This window comes from Bos mutus, chromosome 19, assembly GCF_027580195.1.
Source record: "Bos mutus isolate GX-2022 chromosome 19, NWIPB_WYAK_1.1, whole genome shotgun sequence".
Taxonomy (NCBI): domain Eukaryota; kingdom Metazoa; phylum Chordata; class Mammalia; order Artiodactyla; family Bovidae; genus Bos; species Bos mutus.
The window spans coordinates 53,687,994-53,706,712 of NC_091635.1; the positions used below are offsets into that span (position 1 = coordinate 53,687,994).

The following is an 18,719-nucleotide window of genomic DNA, read 5'->3' on the forward strand; positions in this document are numbered from 1 at the left end:
TTGAAGAAAACACACAACTTGTACAAATCCTGCTTTAGAAAAACCTACAAGGATGAGATTGGGTTTGGAGAGGAGGCTAGGACGTCAGCTGAAGAGGCACAGGCGTGGGTTGGACCTCAGACTGAAACCTGTGCAGAAGGCAGGAGAGGTAAAGAGACTGGCAATGGCTGCTGGGTGCATCTGTGGATAGTAACAACAGCAACAGTAATAATCCATCATCATTATGCGGCCCTTGACACATTTACACATTTCTCTATCAGGTCAGTGACTCTTCATATCAGGCCATCTGATCCTGTGTCTCACTAAATAGACTGGTTAGTTAAGACCAACCTAGACAGCATATTGAGAAGCAGAGACCTTACTTTGCCAACAAAGGTCCGTCTAGTCAAGGCTTTGGTTCTCCCAGTAGTCGTGTATGGATGTGAGAGTTGGACTATTAAGAAAGCTGAGCACAGAAGAATTGATGCTTTTGAACTGTGGTGTTGGAGAAGACTCTTGAGAGTCCCTGGGACTGCGAGGAGATCCAACCAGTCCATCCTAAAGGAAATCAGTCCTGAATATTCACTGGAAGGACTGATGCTGAAGCTGAAACTCCAATACTTTGGCCACCTGATGTGAAGAACTGACTCACTGGAAAAGACCCTGATGCTGGGAAAAGATTGAAGGTGGGAGGAGAAGCGGACAACAGAGGATGAGATGGTTGGATGGTATCACCGACTCAATGGACATGAGTTTGAGTAAGCTCTGAGAGTTGGTGATGGACAAGGAAGCCTGGTGTGCTGTGGTCCAGGGGTTCGCAAAGAGTCAGACATGACTGAGTGACTGAACTGAAGTAGTCTTAGCTTCATATCATAGATGAGAAAACCAAGCATCCAAAGGCTTGTGAAACCCACTTATAAGCCATGTCCCAGTAGGTGAGGGACAGGAAGTTGGATTTTTAAAAATTTCTAGGTCAGTGATGCCACCATCTCCATTAAAACCTGCCCCAGCACACTCCCACAGAAGTAATAAGATTAAACATGGATTTACTTTGCAGCTATGTCTTCAAGTGGTTGCTAATCTTTCCTGTTTCCCCCTCTGCCTCCAAAACGTCTTAATCCTTTTCTGCTCACATCCAGAAGTCGTTTACTTAGCAACCTTAATGGTATGTAATGCCAACCCCAGGGAGTGAAGCTGTTGCCCGCTGAAGCTCCTACACCGTTATTTCAGTAGTGTTCTTCAGGCCCCTGCTCAGCGCTTATGTGCTTTCAGTTTACAGACACATAACAAGCACCTCTAGAAGGTAGTCAGTCCCATTGCTGATGAAGGCGGAATGTTGTAGGGCAAGGCAGGGGTGCTTAAGGCTGAAGAAACGAACAGCATGGCAGCCTGATGGTGATGCAGAAAAGACAAGGCTCAGGTTACCTTTTGCTAAAAGGCAGTCTGGGGCCATATGGCACAGGAGCCGAAACTCCACATTGCTCAACAACTGCTGAGGGGTCACTACCACACAGACAGTTACTATTGCTCACGGCACAACTGAGAGATGAAGAAAAAGTTAAAATGGTGTGTGATGCACTTTGTTTTCAGAAGGACCTACACGAGTTATCCCTTTTAGAGATATTCTCATTCCAAATACTTCAATTAAAAAACAGTTCTGTGCTTAAGGCTAGGGGAAGCTTTAATCACCTAAAATATTAACTCCTCTTTCTTCAAAGATGCTGGATCATAAGTATTACTGTTGCTCTTCAAAGGGTGATAACCACGCGTTTTTAAAAGATGGACAAAATGAGTCAACATTCATGACTGGTATGTTTAATACAAAGAGTTTTTCTAGATTAAGAGGAATGAGCATCCCCAAAGAGAGATGGGTAAAGGACACGGACAGGAAACTCACAAAAGTCCAATAAGGAAGCATACATTCCCAAAGGAGACATCATCTTTTGCAACCCAGACTGACTGTGATGAAAGGGTCATTTGGTGTCAGAGTCCCTGAGAGTATGGGGAACAGGGATGGAAACGGGCAGGTATTTTTCTGGAGGGCAACCTGATGAGTAGTAAAGGCCACAGATGTACACACCCTGTGACCAGTAATCCTACGTACAGGGATTTATCCCACAGGGATGAGGCTATTCACCACAAGCATTAATTATAATTTTTTTAAAAAGGAAATTCAAACATTCCGAGAACGGAGAGTCAGGCTGAGTTTGGCTCACCCAAGCTGACTGAAAGCTATGCAGAGACGGAGAAGCAGGCTGATAGGAATATACACTGGTACTGGAAAACCCTCAGTCCTGGGTGAACCAGGATGGTTGGTCACCTGAACTGCAAGAGGTGGGGACAAAAGCAAGTGTATATATCACCCATGGGAAAAATACTAAAAAAAAACAAAATCACACCAAATTCGTCTTGAGTGACTTTGTGCTTCATTTCCATTGTGCATTCTTTAAAAAAGAAATTATTAATTTACTGGTGGCATTGGGTGTCAGTGGCGGCACACAGGATCTTTCATCGTGGTGTGTGGGTTTAGCTGTCTCGCAGCGTGTGGAATCTTAGCTCCCAGGCCAAGAATCGAACCCGCGTCCCTGCACTGGAGGGCGAATTCTTCACCACCAGACCACCAGGGAAGTCCCTCCCTTGTACATGCTGCCATTAATCCTTATTCTCCCAGTTTTTTTTTTTTTTTTTGCTTTAAGCATTACTCTTGCCAGCGGGGTGGGGTGATTTGCAGGAAATAAATTCACGAGAATTGGGTCTTTCAGATGCCTCTCCGAAGCCCAGGGTTGACGCTGTGCTCCTGGAGTCCAGGTCTCACCCCTGGGCCTCAGAAGCAGGCTGAGAAGCCGCATCTGGAAGTGCCTGCCCAGGCCTGGGGAGATAGGTGTGCTGTGCAGAGGCAGACAGATAATTACGTGACGCCAACACCAGGCTCTGGGATAACACGCTAAGCGGCTCGCTTCCTAATAGTCCTATCGGTGACATTTACTGGTGGCATTGGGTGTCAGTGGCGGCACACAGGATCTTTCATCGTGGTGTGTGGGTTTAGCTGTCTCGCAGCGTGTGGAATCTTAGCTCCCAGGCCAAGAATCGAACCCGCGTCCCTGCACTGGAGGGCGAATTCTTCACCACCAGACCACCAGGGAAGTCCCTCCCTTGTACATGCTGCCATTAATCCTTATTCTCCCAGTTTTTTTTTTTTTTTTTTTGCTTTAAGCATTACTCTTGCCAGCGGGGTGGGGTGATTTGCAGGAAATAAATTCACGAGAATTGGGTCTTTCAGATGCCTCTCCGAAGCCCAGGGTTGACGCTGTGCTCCTGGAGTCCAGGTCTCACCCCTGGGCCTCAGAAGCAGGCTGAGAAGCCGCATCTGGAAGTGCCTGCCCAGGCCTGGGGAGATAGGTGTGCTGTGCAGAGGCAGACAGATAATTACGTGACGCCAACACCAGGCTCTGGGATAACACGCTAAGCGGCTCGCTTCCTAATAGTCCTATCGGTGACAGTCTACCGCACTGTCTTATGAAAATCTGCTGCCTGTTTCCAGGCAACCTGATCAACGAAATTTCAGGTTTATACAATTTTCATTTGGGAGACATAAAGGCTAACTGACTGTAATGGGAGTATGTTCAACAAACCCACCTACTCTTCCTCTCGCTGAATGGGGCTGGCAGCTCCGCTGAGCTCTGCTTTGTCTCGTCCGCTCCTGTTTTGGGCAGCACTGGCTGCCTGGGTTCTGTCAACCCCCTGCCGCCTGCCGTGTCAACGGTGAGGGCTCCTGGGGACCTGAGTGACAGGACAGGCAGCCGTCGCCCCAGGGGGCCTGGCCCCCACCCCACCTCCTCTGATGATCTGGGATGGAGGAAGCACACAGAAGGGGAAAGGGGCATAGATCTGTCTGCTTGGATCATGTCCTTGCAGTGGGCCAGGGGCTTGCTGAGGATGCTACTCTGGCCTTCGCCCACCAGACTGGCAGAAGCCTCATGTCTCCCACCAGATTGCGTGTTCAGGCCAAGGATCAGGGTCGGCCTCTACTTCCTGGTTCCTCCGAGAGCAGGGACTGACTTGCATGCTCCTTAGGGTCAGGAGATGCAACCACTTAATGCCACAGTGCTGAGGGGTGCAGCGTGCCCAGTGAGTGCCAGGCGGAAGGGGTGCAGAGACACATAAGGCGTATAAGGCAGCGCCCTGGCCACTGTCTGTCAGTCTGTGAAAGGAGCAGGTCCTGACTGCGCTGTTCTCCCAACACAGGCCAACACTCATCGCTCAACCTTGTCACTTCAGGGCCTGTCGGCCTCCGTAGCTTCTTGAATTGGAGCACATTTGAGTCAACCCATCCCCACTATTTTCCCACGGGGTCCTGGGCAGACCACAGAACGTGGCTTGAGCACTGAAGCCAGAAGCCCAACGGGGGAACCCTGCCCATCTCTGCAGCTCTATGCACGTGGTCACCTGGCCGCATGCTGTCCCAGTTTTCAACTGCCGAATGACCAACTCCCCCCACACGTGGTGGCTCTGAGCACTAATTTATCTTCCTTCCTGGGCTTCTGAGTGCAAAGTGGACCCAGCGGGGCTATTGCTTGTGGTCAATCGTGTAGTTGTGGTCAGACGGTGGCTGGGGCGGCAGCCAGAGGAAGCCTGCCTCGGGGGAGGGCCAAGAGGCCTTTCTCCCTCCCACGGCGGGCAGTGGACACTGCTTCGGCAGGCACCGTTCACGATGGCTTCTCCAGGGCATGCGGGCTTCTCCCAGCATGGGGGCAGAGACCCAACAGTGTCCGAAAACCATGAGCATCCCAAGGGACCACGCAGAAGCCACCCGGCTTCCCACAACCCCACCTTGGGTGTCACGGCTACTTCCATCACCGGCTACTGGTTACACTGGGCCAGCCTGGATCCGGTGTGGGAGGGCAACATGCAGTGAGCACACAGGACTGTGGGACCCACGGCGACTGGCTGGCTGGGGGTGGTGGGCACCGAGGGCTGCCTTCACCACGGGGCCCAAGGCAGGGCACAGAAGCTCCCCTCCCAGGGCGGCCCTGGAGATGCCCGTCTGGCTCTCTGGGTAAACAGAGGCAAAATGGGAGTGGTTCTCCTGGGGATCAGATCTCCAGTTCCTTCAGCACCATCCCTCTGGTAAGAGCCCCTCGTTGGTGGTAAATGCTCCCACCACCCACCCGAAGTGCTTGCTCTTGGGCAGGCCTGGGGAGGGGGGCCCCGCCTGAGGAAGGAACACCTCTGAGGCTTGGGTCTCGGGTCTCCCCAAATTAACAGCTCAGACCCCACCTCCGCAGCTTCTCACCATCGCTTGGCACTGCTGCTGCTTCAGCTGGCGACTAGATAACGGCGCCTGGGGGTGCAGCAGGAGGTGGCGCAGGGGATTCCAGGTGGGTCTGCACTCGCAGGAAGCCTCGGAGGCCACCTGTGACCGACTGCTCACGCCAGGAAGACGAGGTCTCCCGTTTGAACTTTGACGGCTGGCAAAGCCAGCAAGTGAGCCCACACTGGGATCCAGACGCCAGCGATGTGCCGACCCCCAGAACTTCATGAGTCTGCTTTAGAGTTCCAAACATGCTGTTGTGCTTGGCCAACTCGCCTTGCAGGAGAGGGTGTGGCTTCCCTGCAGCCCTGCAGTGACGGGCTCAGAGGGAAGCCCGTCTTCAAAGACAGGACAGCTGAGGCGGCCGTCCGTCCAGAGGGTGAATCAGAGCCCGCTGCGAGCCTGATGCGTGGTCTCCAGCCCTCTGCATGGGCTGCTTGTTGTGCTGCTCCTCTGCCTCTGCCCGTTGGATCCAAAGCAACTCAGCGAGGAGGTCTACTGTTTCTAACTCTCTACTTGGAAACAATTTCAAAAGGACAGCACAAAGGACGCTGCACACCCTTTTCCGATAGCTCAGCTGGTAAAGAATCCGCCTGTAATACGCAGGAGACCGTGGTTCGATTCCTGGGTTGGGAAGATCCGCTGGAGAAGGGATAGGCTACCCATTCCAGTATTCTTGGGCTTCCCTAGTGGCTCAGCTGGTAAAGAATCTGCCTGCAAAGTGGGAGACCTGGGTTTGATCCCTGGGTTGGGAAGATTCTCTGGAGAAGGGAACGGCTACCCACTTCAGTATTCTGGCCTGGAGAGTTCCATGGACTGTATATATGTCCACGGGGTCACAAAGAGCTGGACACGAATGAGCGACTTTCACTTTCACACCCTTTTCCAGTCATCTGTTGTGAACGCTTCATGCCTTCTGCTTTATCATTTGCACACTCTTTGTCGCTAACCATGTATTTTTTCCTGAACTATCTGAGAGTAAGCTGCATACATTACACTTTGCATCTCCTGAACATAAAGATATTTTCTCATGTGAACACAGTGCGGTTAGCAACCTCAGGACATTTACTATCTATGAAAGTATTTGTATCCAACTGCCTTCCATGTTCCTGTTCTGCCAGTGGACCCAACGATCCCTGTACTGCCATACGGACGCTGTACAGCAGGAAGCTGAGGCCCAGGACGTCATACACGGCGCCGGCGCTGCAGAACCATGAGTGGGGAGACGGGGTTTGAACCCAGGCCCACCTAGTGTCCTGGCCCAACCAGGGCAGCAGGCCCGGTGCCACCCTCTCTCGGGGGACGGGCAGGCGGGGGGGCGCGACTTGGCACTGACTTTGGAGACAGCGCCGGGACTGCAGCAGGGACGGCTTTCCTGCAGCCATTCTCAGCGGCCGCCTGTGCCCCACGGGCCTGCAGCCCGCGCAAAGGCCAGCTCCCGCCAGGCACCTTCTGTAAGAGATGGGCAGCCCCAGGAGGACGCCCAGGTCTGAGACATGAAAAGGCTTTTGTCTTCCCAAGGTCTCTACACCAACGGCCCCAGTCAGCACGTGCCCCAGGGCTGAGCCTCAGCCTGGGGAAACCCAGCCCTGTGCCCGCGGCCTTGGCTCGCCATGCAGCACAAGGGCGCTCTGTGCGGCCTGAAGGGGCCAGTGTCTGCAGCTCCGCTTCCTCCCCCGCAAGGGTCACATAAGCAAGGACTTACCCTCCAGGGACAGAGGGGTCGACTTCAAAGGATGAAGGTCCACAGCTGCGCAGAGACTGACCTGGGCCGCCGGGCTGGCGGGAGGGCAGAGGAGGGCCACAGTGGTGGGTGGGCCTCTCGGGGCAGCCAGGCACCCGGGGGACGGCTGGTAGCTTCTGCCGCAGGCGCCACCCTTCTGCGGAGCTCCCCGCAAAAGACACCTGGCCACGGGCAAGAAGCTGCACCCCCTCCCCAGAGGGCTCTGTGGGCTCTGGGCTGGCCCTGCACCTCTGAAGCCCCACGCTGACGCCACCCTCCACTCTGAGTGGAAGGGCTGAAGACCCTCAGGTGTAAGCATTCTGGGGTCCCAGCTTGAGCAGGCAGCTCCCCCGTGTCTCCAGTGAGGCAGGAGAGCTGAGCTGTCCCCTGAAACCCCACAAGGCACCCACCGCGGCATCCCTGGCTCAGCCTTCTCCCCCTGCCTGCTGCTCTTACGCCGTCTCTGCCAGTCACAGGCTTTTCCAGACACGCCAGGAGAGTGACCCTCACGGGGCTCTGGCTTTCGGGAACCCACAGAACAAGACAAAGCCTGGGTGAGCTCCTCGGAGGGGAGCCAAGTCCACAATCCCGCCTTGGGCCCGGTGCCCGGAGCCAGCCTTAAGAGTACAGAATGTGCTGGAGAACACGTGGTTGCGGCAGATAAAGACATGGGCCCCCATTCAGCCATTGCTCCCAGCTTCAGGGCGTCCGCCAGCTGAGGGCCTGGCTGCAGACACGCACCCTGGAAGCCCCAGCAGCTGCCCCGGGGAGACCCAGGCCTTGACTACAGTAGGGCGGGGCGTCTAGCCATCCTGCTGCACCCCACCTCACCAGAGCCAGCTCTTCTGCCCTCTGCAAACTCAGGAGGACCCTCAGCCAGGTGACCGGCCAGGGTGAGCGGAAGGGAGGTCTGCACGTACTCGCCGCCCTTTCTCCCTGCCTGACATCTCCACCAGGGACTGCCCTTGCAGACGGGGATCAGCATGCAGCCAGGCACCAGAGGTCCATTTGTACAGATGACTTGTCCTGCTCCAAGGCAAAGGGGTCCCCACCGATAGGTGACCCCCACCCCGATGGGGTTTAAGGAGGTGGGTGTTACTGTTCAAACTGAAATAGAAACACCAGCCTGGGAGGTAAAGGAGGCCAGCAGAAGCATCTACCTTCAAAGGACACGTGCTTGGTCTACGTGGCCCAGAGCCACTCAAGGAGCGTGGAGAGTCCCCAGGATGCAGAATTTTGACCCCCCCCCCACCTCTCCCCAGTGGATTTAGTCTGGGGAGGAAGGAACATTTAGTTTTCTGAGCACTTTCCATATTCGAGGCACGGTCATGACATCCTTGTGTATGTGTGTGTGCTTGTGTAAACATATACAATACATATATGTAACACATATAAAACAGTGTCTGGCACACAGATGTCCTCTGCGAAAGCTCACTGTCCTCAACTAATCATCAATCAACTCCCCATTGCGTCTACAAGTTGGCTTGACTCACCCCATGGTAACCAGTCCATCCCAAAGGAAAATCAACCCTGAATGTTCATTGGAAGGACTGATATTGAAGCTCCAATACTTTGGCCACCTCATGCGAAGAGCCCCGACTCATCAGAAAACCCTGATGCTGGGAAAGATTGAAGGCGGAAGGACAAGGGGGAGACAGAGGATGAGATGGTTGGATGGCATCACCAACTCAATGCACACGAGTTTGAGTAAACTCTGGGAGACGGTGAAGGACAGGGAAGCCTGGCATTCTGCAGTCCATGGGGTCACAAAGAGTCGGATGTGACTTACCAACTGAACAACCACCCCATGGTTATAGTAGAAAAGGAAACAGGCTTCGAGGAAGGATCTGTCCAACATCACAAAGCCACGTAGTGACACAGCCACGATTCAATCCTAGGTCCCCCGATTCAAAACCCTTGTCCCCACCTCCAGCCCTTTCCTGCCTCCCTCTGTCTAGCCCTCGAGGCCCATTCAGAAGTTATTCTGTCCCCAAAGCCATCCCCGATCCTGGCCCCAGAATTAATTCCCTCAGCACTTCAGGACTAATTTCACCCACTGTTTCCTCTGCTCAGCGCTTTATTAAAACCAGCGATGGCGAAGTGAAGGTGGTCACAAACCAGCACCCCATACTCAGCAGGCAGGGCTGGGCGTGGACACAGATGAATTCAGGAGGCTGCTCTCCCTTGCTGGAGAAGGCAATGGCACCCCACTCCAGTACTCTTGCCTGGAAAATCCCATGGATGGAGGAGCCTGGTAGGCTGTATTCCATGGGATCGCTAAGAGTAGGACACGACTGAGCGACTTCTCTTTCACTTTTCACTTTCATGCATCGGAGAAGGAAATGGCAACCCACTCCAGTGTTCTTGCCTGGAGAACCCCAAGGACGGGGGAGCCTGGTGGGCTGCTTATCTATGGGTTCACACAGAGTCGGACACGACTGAAGTGACTTAGCAGCAGCAGCAGCAGCTCTCCCTCGTTGGGGCTCAGCGTCTGGCCAAGGAGCGGAGAGGAACTGGTCTCTAACTCTGCCCAGAGACACGGGCCCCAGTGTCCACCAGAGCCACCCGCTCGCCCAGATCTAGGGGGTGGGCGGCCTCATCCTGAGGTCTAGCCTAAGGGTTCTGGCTTCGTCAGTGCTCCACAGCTGGCTCTGAGCTGGGACCAGCTGTCTGACTTCTCTGTGCCTCGATCTTCTCATCTGTGGAGCAGAGGAACTGCCTACGCCACAGGGCTGCAGGGAGCTGAGAAATTAAACCGGCTAATCCTGTAGGAGCTGGCGCTGGCTCACACCTGACTGTCCTCCACACGGAGCCCAGGTGTGAGTCCTTCAAGGTGACAAAGCCAGCTCACATTTCTGCTTAAAATGAAAATCCCAAAGCCTGCCGGGCAAGGAGGGAAAGAGAAAGTGACCGCCCACCCCCTGGCCTGGAGTCCTCGGCTGGTCACTGCCGACCTCCTCTCTGACCTCCCCGACCTGCTGGCCAGGTAGGCCCGCCCTCCCACTCTCATCAGCAAGGTGCGCCAAGGCAGCCTCCCAGGCCGCACTGTTTGGGGAGAAAGCTGATGGTGGCAGCAGCAGCTGTTCTTCTCATTTCTGGGAACCTGCAAGGGCATTTCAAAGTGAAGAGAAACCTCAGCCTCCAGCACGTGCCCCAATTCTGCCACAAGCTAGGTGTTTATCCTCGTTGGTGTGTGTGTTGGGGGGGTGCTCTGCCAGAGACGGGGGCTGGGCCCAGCTTCATTTCTCAATTCAAGAAAAGCAAAGCAAAGCGCGGCTTGAGCGTCGGCTCACGCGTCCCCGGGAAGCCGGGCAGAGCAGGTGAGCAGAGTCCAAGGAAGGGAGCAGCCTCCTCCAGGCTGCGGGCCCTCCCCTGCACCCATGGGTGGCGTGTGCAGGAAGGCGGGGCCAGCGCGCACGGATAAGCCGGAGGCTCTGGGCACCGAGACACCAAGAAGCTGCTCCGCGCTCCCCCGCCCCTCTTCAGTGACCTCCCCAGAGGACACATCAAGGGCAAAGGAGCCAGAACTCAGGCAACGGGACGCCACCTCCCTGCAGGAAAAATCACTTCTGCCTAAAGAGGGACGAACATTTCCCACCCAACCACCATGGCCCTCCCCGCCGCCCCCACCTCCCTCAACACAGAGCGCCCTCTGCTCGCGTGAACAGAGCTGGTGCACAAACAGCGTGTGCGGATGGGTTGCGCGCATGCGTGATGGGCTGGGGGGTTGGGGGCTGGGGGGAGGACCGCTCCCTCTCCAGCGTAAACACAAGATTCATTTATTAAGTGCCTCTCTGGCATTTCCTGTTGTTGTTGTTTTTTTTTTTGCCTTCATCCTGCTTGTTTAATATTGCATTTGACATTCTCATTTTATAAATGGTAACAGAAGCAGAATGGATAGCTAAAATTAGCTTACGAGTGAGGACGATGCTGCAAATAGGGTAGTGAACACAGAAGCCCAGTTAATTCCATCCGCCCCTCCTCTCCCTCCCCCTCATGCTGGGGCTGGTTCCCAGTGGAGCTCAGTCCTCAGGCTGAGGGCGGGCAGCTGGAGGGAGGCGATGGGCTGGGTCTCTGCAGCACCCTGGCAGGGTCAGCGCCCACCCCGGGCTGGGGCCTCCTCGGATTCCCTGACCCCGAACTGTAGCCCCAGGTCGGAGTGGCCAACTCAGGACTCTCCTGCTCTCTGGCCCGCCAGCCACTCCCACTCAGAGGCTCCTGTTCTGGGGGTTAACCCCCCAAATGTGCCCCAATGGGAGGAGGCAGGCTTGAGATCACACCAGGCTCTGACCTTAGAAGTGGGGTTTTTGTAACCTCCCCAAGGATGAGTCAGTGGAAACGTCTGAGTCAGCTTCCCTGGGACCTAGAAAACCCTATCTGGGGGTCCCCTTCTGCTCTGCAGGCTGTGTGGCCCCCTCCTCTCAGGACTCCCCGCCGGCTGGAGCATCAAGAGTGCCCACCTCACCCCCTGCTGGCCTGGAGACTTGGGTCCCAGACCTGCCCAGGTCTGCACACCTGCCTCACTGCCCTGTCATCTGGCCAGGACCGCCTTACCTTAGGATTACGTCTTCGTTCAATACAATGATTCTAAGAATAACGACAGTAAGAAGACCTCTCACGATGATAGAATGTGCTATGTATGGCCTGGTAAAAGCCTCCGCAAGCCCTAATTCCAGCAGTCTCCATGGTAGGGGCCACACTGCCTGTCTTACAGAGCTGAAGCACAGAAGCCTGCCTGAGGTCACCGTCAGGAGTGGGCAGTGACCGCACTGTGGGGTGTCGGCAGTGAGCAGTTCACGGCACCACCGCCGGGAAGGCCTCTTGGGTGGACAGCACCCCATGCTTCCCTCCACACCTGCTCAGTGCTCGGAGCCCCCTAAGAATGAAGGCACTGCTACTTTCCACAGGCTGCAACCCCAAACCCCGGCATCTGCTTGCTGGCCCCCGCCCCAGCTAGTAAAATGCTGCCTCAGTAGTAGAGGACCTGGGTGACCGCCTGGCTGAGAAGCTCCTCTTGGGTCCATTAAGATAAGCAGACCACCTGCTCTGAGCTACAGCGGATGAGGCCAGGAGTTGAAAACTGCGGTCCAAGGCCAAATCCAGATGCCACTTATTTTTGTAAATAAGGTTTTAACTTCAACATAGCCATGCCCATCGGAGAAGGCAATGGCACCCCACTCCAGTACTCTTGCCTGGAAAATCCCATGGACAGAGGAGCCTGGTGGGCTGCCGTCTATGGGGTTGCACAGAGTCGGACACGACTGAAGCGATTCAGCAGCAGCAGCAGCCATGCCCATCATTAACATGTCATTTGTTGTGACAGAGACGAAGAGCCTTTGAGGCTTAAAATATTTACTATCTGGCCCTTGACAAAAAATTGATTGGTGCCTGGTTTAGGCCAAGTGGAAAGTTATAGTTACTAAGGGGGTTTTCAGGAAGGCTGATTTCTTCAAGGCGACCAGCTCATACACCAGACGAAAGAGCAGGCCAAGACCTCCCAGGGTCAGGGACTAAATCAGCATTTCCTACAGGATGCCGAGGGCAGCTGCCATCACCGTCTTTGGGAGGAGGAAACAGGTGCATACAGGTGGGGTACTTGCCAACCTCAGGGCAACCAGTGGTGGGCCTAGACTTCAGGCTTGGGACCACATGTTTTGGAGTCCTGGGTGCTTCTGAATGACCCAGTAGGTCCCAACCTGGGGACAAGGACATTCGACATCACTGGAGGGTCCAGACTATCACCCTGTGGATGAGCCTTACACACCTGCAGTCAACCCCCTGAGACACAAGTCAGAGGGGAGGTGAGGATGCTGAGAGCGTCTGCGGGTGGTCTGGTCTCTGACCATGCAGGGGTGGGTGCTGCAGAGAGCCCCAGACTCAGCTGGCTCCGTGTTCACTCCTGGGTTCCTTCCTCATGACACTGGATGGACGATTTATGACCCAAACCCCCACGTTATCTCGTTAACCACGATCCTCTCCGGAGCACTCAGACTTTAATGTGCACACAAATCACTGCGGATTTGTCAAAACGCAGATTCTGTTTTGGCACATCTGGGGCGGGGCCTGATACTCTGCATTCCTGACAAGCTTGCTTAGCAATACATACATCGGATCACTTAAAGGAACAAGGAAAAGGATGCTTAACGGAATCCTATAGCAATCCCTGCATAAAACAAAACCTTGCCCTATATCCACCAGTCAAATCTGTCCAGATTTTTCCATGATGAGGTCTGTCTAAGGTGGCAGCAGCGTAGAGTGGGAAGAACCCAGGGCTGGGGCCAGAAGGACACAGGTTCAAATCGCAGCACTGCCCTTACAGCCATGGGCGGCGGAAGTCCCTTCCTGAGTGAGCTCTGCTGTCCGCTCTGTGCAGGGGAACAACCACCACGTGAGTGTAAGCTGCCTGGTGGGCACTGATGTCCTGTAGTGGGTCAGAGCTGGGGAAGGGCTCGAAGTGCCCCTGCCTGGCACATTTCTAGCTGGACCCTGAGTCCTCACCCGCTGCAGCTGGCGTTGCCCCCCGACTCCTGAGGTGAGGGCTGAGCCAGGCCCGCAAGGAGGCCCAGGGTGGTCTCTGTCAGTCCCCACCTCCCTCCCGCGGCTGTCGGAGGCCCTGGAGGCTGCACTGGTAACTACTCAGGGCCAGGCAGGAGGGGGGCATCACTACTGCACCTTGCTGGCAGGCTGGCACTGGGGCCGGGGGGCGCCCCTCCGGACAGTGCCCAGGTGGCCCACGCGTGCCCCACGTGCTGACCGTGAGGAGCCACGTCTGCCCTCCGTTCTGTGTCTGGTCGGACGCCAGGACCAGGTTTCGTGGGTCGGGCCCTGAGCTCGGGTTGCAGGGGGAGTGGGGAAGAGGCCTGTGGCCCCCAGGGACCCCTCAGAGGCTTGGCCCTTCTTCCCAGTCGGGAGCCTGGCCCCGAGTGAGCCCGCGTCCTCTGTGTGCCGGCAGGAGAACTTGGAACCACCTGGGCTGCTGTGTGGCTGCTGAGAGGGGTGGTCAGTGGCCCTGGAAGGCTGGTGCCCAGCTAGATGATGCCCCTCCAGGTTCCCTTCAGCCACGAGAGGAGCGGCCTACTGGGTACAGATGGGAGCTCCGGACTCGGGCCTGGAACCTGCTGTAGCCACTTCTGGCCACGTGGCTCAGAGCAAGCTGCCTGACTCCTCTCTCTGCCTCACCTTGCTTATCAGTCAAGCATACGCCCATGGCTGACTCATGTCAGTGTATGGCAAAACCCACTACAACCCTGTAAAGTAATTAGCCTCCAATTAAAAGGAAGAAATTTTAAACAATAATAATTAGCACCTTCACCAGGTGTGGGTGAGGATCAAACGACATCCATAATGCAAGCACTCAGGATATGGTGGCGTTGGCTTCCCCAAATACCAGCGATCCCTGGGGTCTCGTGCGGGGGCGCCAGGCATGGCTCTGCCCATCCCCCTGCCATGACCCTGACCTCCCCAGGGTGGGCGGGGGGACGCATCCGGGAGAGTTTGTTTTGTCCAGCCTCTCTGCTTCTCTGCAGGTAGAAACACGTGCCCCCACATCAGCTGCTGGCTGTCCTGGACATAGAGAAGGACCCTCATCTTTTTTTTTTTTTTTTTTAAATGCCCAGGAGATTAAACAACCAAATCAGATGGGAAATGGCTGTGGGAATGACGATATGCCTTACTGTCATGGGGTCCCTCACCTAACCTTTTCTTCATTCCACGATCATGTATACAGGGCCCACTGAGTGCCAGGCACAGGAGTGCCGGATTAAGAATAAGAAGAGCTGGATTCGAGTCCTGTGTTTGTGACTCAGCACGGTGAGTTCTCTCCTCCCTGTGGACAGGAGACAATGGTAGCTGCAGGAGCTCGGGGGTGTGGGGGAGGCCCCCAGCACTCTGTCCCCGCAAGGCGTCCAGGAGATCTGTCTTCACAGGGCTGGAGCACAGTCTAGTTTACAAAACACTCCTACATACATTCTCACCGCCGCCCCTGTTTCTGCTTGGCAGTCTCTAAGCTCTCAGAGTCTTTCTGATCTCTCATTTGAATTCTGTCCACAGCACAGTTTAAATTCATTTCCTTTTTCTCTGAGTCTTAGAAGTAGACACCAGTATCACAGAACCCAAAGCAATTCAGGCTGTGGAATCCTCTCCCAATGTGCTTTAAATTCCACCCTTCTTCCGAGGACAGGAGCTTGCTGGAGAAGTCCTTTCATTGATGGCACTGTGGACCACAGCAAGAGCTAATGTTTATCAAGCCCAACCTGGAGCTTTTGCTCGTGGGATCAACCCTGCACAGGCCCTCCTGTTACACTGGAGCTCAGCCAGGTGACCTAATGCTGCCCTGTCCAGCACCTCTAAGTTCCCCCTTCGGGCCTGGACCTGGTGGGTCTGCGCTGGGCACCTACAGTGATGCCTCCCTTGGCTTCTGTGATCCTGACCTGTCTGCCCCTGATTCATGCCTCTTGCCTATTTCCATTCTTGCTTCTTCTCTTAAAACCAGCCCCAGATTCCAAAGAAAACAGAGACCTCACACTCTGCACGCCATTACCAGCACCTGCCACCGTCAGCTTCCACCCTGGTGCAAAAGAAAGGGGCAAACGTGACAGATGGGGGACAATGGCTACAAACGGCTGCAGGTTACCCGGGGCTGAAGCTCTAGTTTCTGATTGTCCCCCGTGTCATCTGGGGGTCCACCTCCCCACCTCCAAGCCAAATAATCGCCTGCACAGCTTGCCTGGTAGCCAATACCCCAAGGCCTGTGCACCTTCCCTACCCAGGGGGCCCAGGGGCATATCCCCTGGGCCTCTGTCTCCCCACAGAACAGTGGGGAGGAGGAAGCCCTTTCCGTCCGCGTCTCAGGCTTGTCGCCAAGCCAGTCAACGGTGAAGGGTTGCACATATGCATTTGCGGCAGCACCGCGAGGCCTCTTGCCAGGCGACATAGGGCCTTCCCGACGAACCGTGAAGTCCTGGCAGCACAGGACTGGAGGCTGCCAGTGCCTTGGGCGGCCCTTCCCCATCCCCCAGTGCCCAGGCAGGCCTCAGTGGAGTCTGGCCATAGCTGGCCTGGCTAGAGAGACAAGGCCTCCGGGGACTAGAAGCAGCTTTCTTTTTAAGCCTCGTCTCTCTAGTTTAAAAAAAAACCAGCAAGTACTGACCTACCGAGAGAGATCAGCTGGAGGGGGTGGGAGCCCGTGAGGGGAACTCGGTTATTTCTCCACCCCCATCTGCCCGGTACCATTTCAATGCCTGAGCTGATGCCTCCAACCCACAGGATGCAAAGAAACAGTATTTTCATTTCAGATGCATATGACTGTTAGGAACAATACGAACAATATTATTTTAGTGCCCTGGGAAAAAATTAGCAAGTCAAATATTGAATCAGGCCTGTAGCAACCACATGCTAAGCAGATTGCTTTGATCTTATCCACACTAAAAGCTCTATTATTGAATTTAAAGTTGGTGAACACAGACCAATATACAATGTGTATCTGAATGCCATGTTTCAGAAGCAAGGAATGTTTTGACTAAAGAAAGAGAATATCAAAGTTACAGCTGTGAGTAAACACATACGCGCCCTCCCTCTTTTCTTGGGGCTGGAGGTGCTGCTGGCTCTAAATGTTCTGGCTCTCAGGACCTGCTGACGGCTCTAGAAACACCTGCTGGGCTGCCATCTTTCTGGAGCCAACAGGAAGGGGGTTCTCACCCACCTACTCAATTGGAAGAAAGGCGTTTAGACTTCCAAGCTGTCATGCCTGAGCTGCACATGGTATGGCGCCCTCTGGTGGCCACTTCTCTGGGCGGTCGGTCTGCTACCCAAACTTCAATGATCCAACACGCTTCTAGTCGAGCGTGTCCTCTAGGAAAAGGGACTTTAGAAGGCCAAAAGGAGGCCAAAACAACCAATCATGAGGGTAACACTAGCTGATCAGAAGGAGAGAATGTTAATTACCCAGCAGGGCCTAAAGAGATAGATAATTTGGGCAATATACTTCATATCTAAGATAGAGCTCTCAAAAACCAAGCTAAACAGCAGATGCATACCAAGACCAGGTGTTGGCAAATTTAAACTTGCAGGTCAAATCTGAGTCCCCCAGCCACTTCTGTAGAGGCCCAGAGTCAGGAATGGTTTTTACATTTTTAAGAATTTTTTTTTTTTTTAATGTGAACCATTTTTAAAGTCTTTATTGAATTTGTTACAATATTGCTTCTGTTTTATGTTTTGTTTTTTGGAGGCATGTGGAATCTTAGCTCCCGGACCAGGGACTGAACCCACACCCCGTACACTGGAAGGCAAAGTCTTAACCACTGGACCGCCAAGGAAGTCCCCAGTTTTTACATTTTTAAATGTCAATCACTTAATCAATAAACATTTGTGATGTGAAAATTACGAGATTTCAATTTTAGTGTCCTTAAAGCTTAGACATTGTAGACAGACGTTTTACTGTCTGAACCTCCAGGGAAGTCACAAACAAAGCTTTATTAAACACAGCCCTGCTTATTCCTGTATATATTGTCTCTAGATGGTTTGTAGCTGGATAGTCAGTTGTACGGCCTGCAAAGCAGAAAATATATCCTATTTGATCCTTTACAGAAAAACCTTGTCAACTCCTGCTGTTCACAGAACTGAACTCTTAGTGTGGTCCCTGCGCCCACCCAGCGCACCTTCTAGCATGACCAGGCTGCAGCAGTCTGTAGGATAAGGTGTGTATATGGGGGAAGGGGAGGCATTTCAATGTACCCCCTACCAACTTACCATTTTTTCATTGATTTTTATTGAGGTATAACTGCTTTACAACAGTATATTAGTTTCTGCTGTACAGCAAAATGAGTGAGTTATGCATATACATCTATATCCCCTCCTTTTTAGATTTCCTTCCCGCCAACTTACCATTTTATTATTGATTTCATGGAAATGAATCTCACAGACTTTCTCCACAACGTCTTCATTCTCAAAAGTGACAAAGCCAAACCCTAGAGGAGAAAGGAAGGAAAAAAGACAGAGAGGAGAAGTTGAGTTCCGTTCCCTTTCTTTGATGTCCTGCGGTGGTGACCAGGCTCCTGGGAGGAGGGCAGGGAATGGATCCCTGGGTAAGGCCTCCAGCTTGAGGAAATGATTTCTAATTTGTACAGCGCACCCTTCCAACAGTGAGGAAAAGTTAATGATTTCACCCCCATGCGGCGGGCACATGTGGTTTACATCTGCCCGGAAGCAAACAGGAAATTTACGTGTCTGTTATTTACAAGGGTCAGAGCCCAGGGCTCCCGGCGGGAGGAGGGCGGGCGGGGGACGGGACAGCAGATGACCACGGGGCCACACTCGCCCTTTCCTCGATGGAGTGGCCAGCCCTTGGGTCGGCCTCCAGACGGAGGCGGTTGTTTGTCCTTTTCTTCCTGAATTACTTCCTCTAATACCTCATCAGGACATCCTGAGGCCTGGAAGAAACGATTAAAAGTCTCAGGCCTCTGTTCTGCGCAGGCATCCTTTTTCTACTGTGGCTTCAAAAGCGCTGCGGATTTGGTGCAGTTTAAGACTATTTGATGCCTGCTGTCAGCCCGTCAGCTATCTGCTGTATTTACTCGGCTGGAGGCCGGCTTTGCTAGACAAGCTGCACTGAAGAATTTTGGCAGCCGACCACTGCTCAGCATCCTGAGTGCCTCTCGCCACCCTCCTGCCCTCTCTTTCTTCTCCTCCCGCCCCCAACAGGGTTCAGCA

The 18,719-nt window shown here is 54.0% G+C and overlaps 1 protein-coding gene across 10 annotated transcripts in view; it reads right to left on the reverse strand.

The window, feature by feature from the left end:
* Nucleotides 1-18,719, reverse strand: part of MSI2 (musashi RNA binding protein 2) — a 403,990-nt gene that overhangs the window by 56,107 nt on the left and 329,164 nt on the right. For all 10 annotated transcript variants that reach the window (XR_011461308.1, XM_070357270.1, XM_070357268.1 and 7 more), the window contains one exon: nucleotides 17,895-17,977. Coding sequence is in view for 9 of the 10 variants with exons in the window: in XM_070357270.1 (XP_070213371.1) it covers nucleotides 17,895-17,977 (83 nt within the window). In the remaining variant the exon portion in view is untranslated. The remainder of the gene's footprint in view (nucleotides 1-17,894; nucleotides 17,978-18,719) is intronic.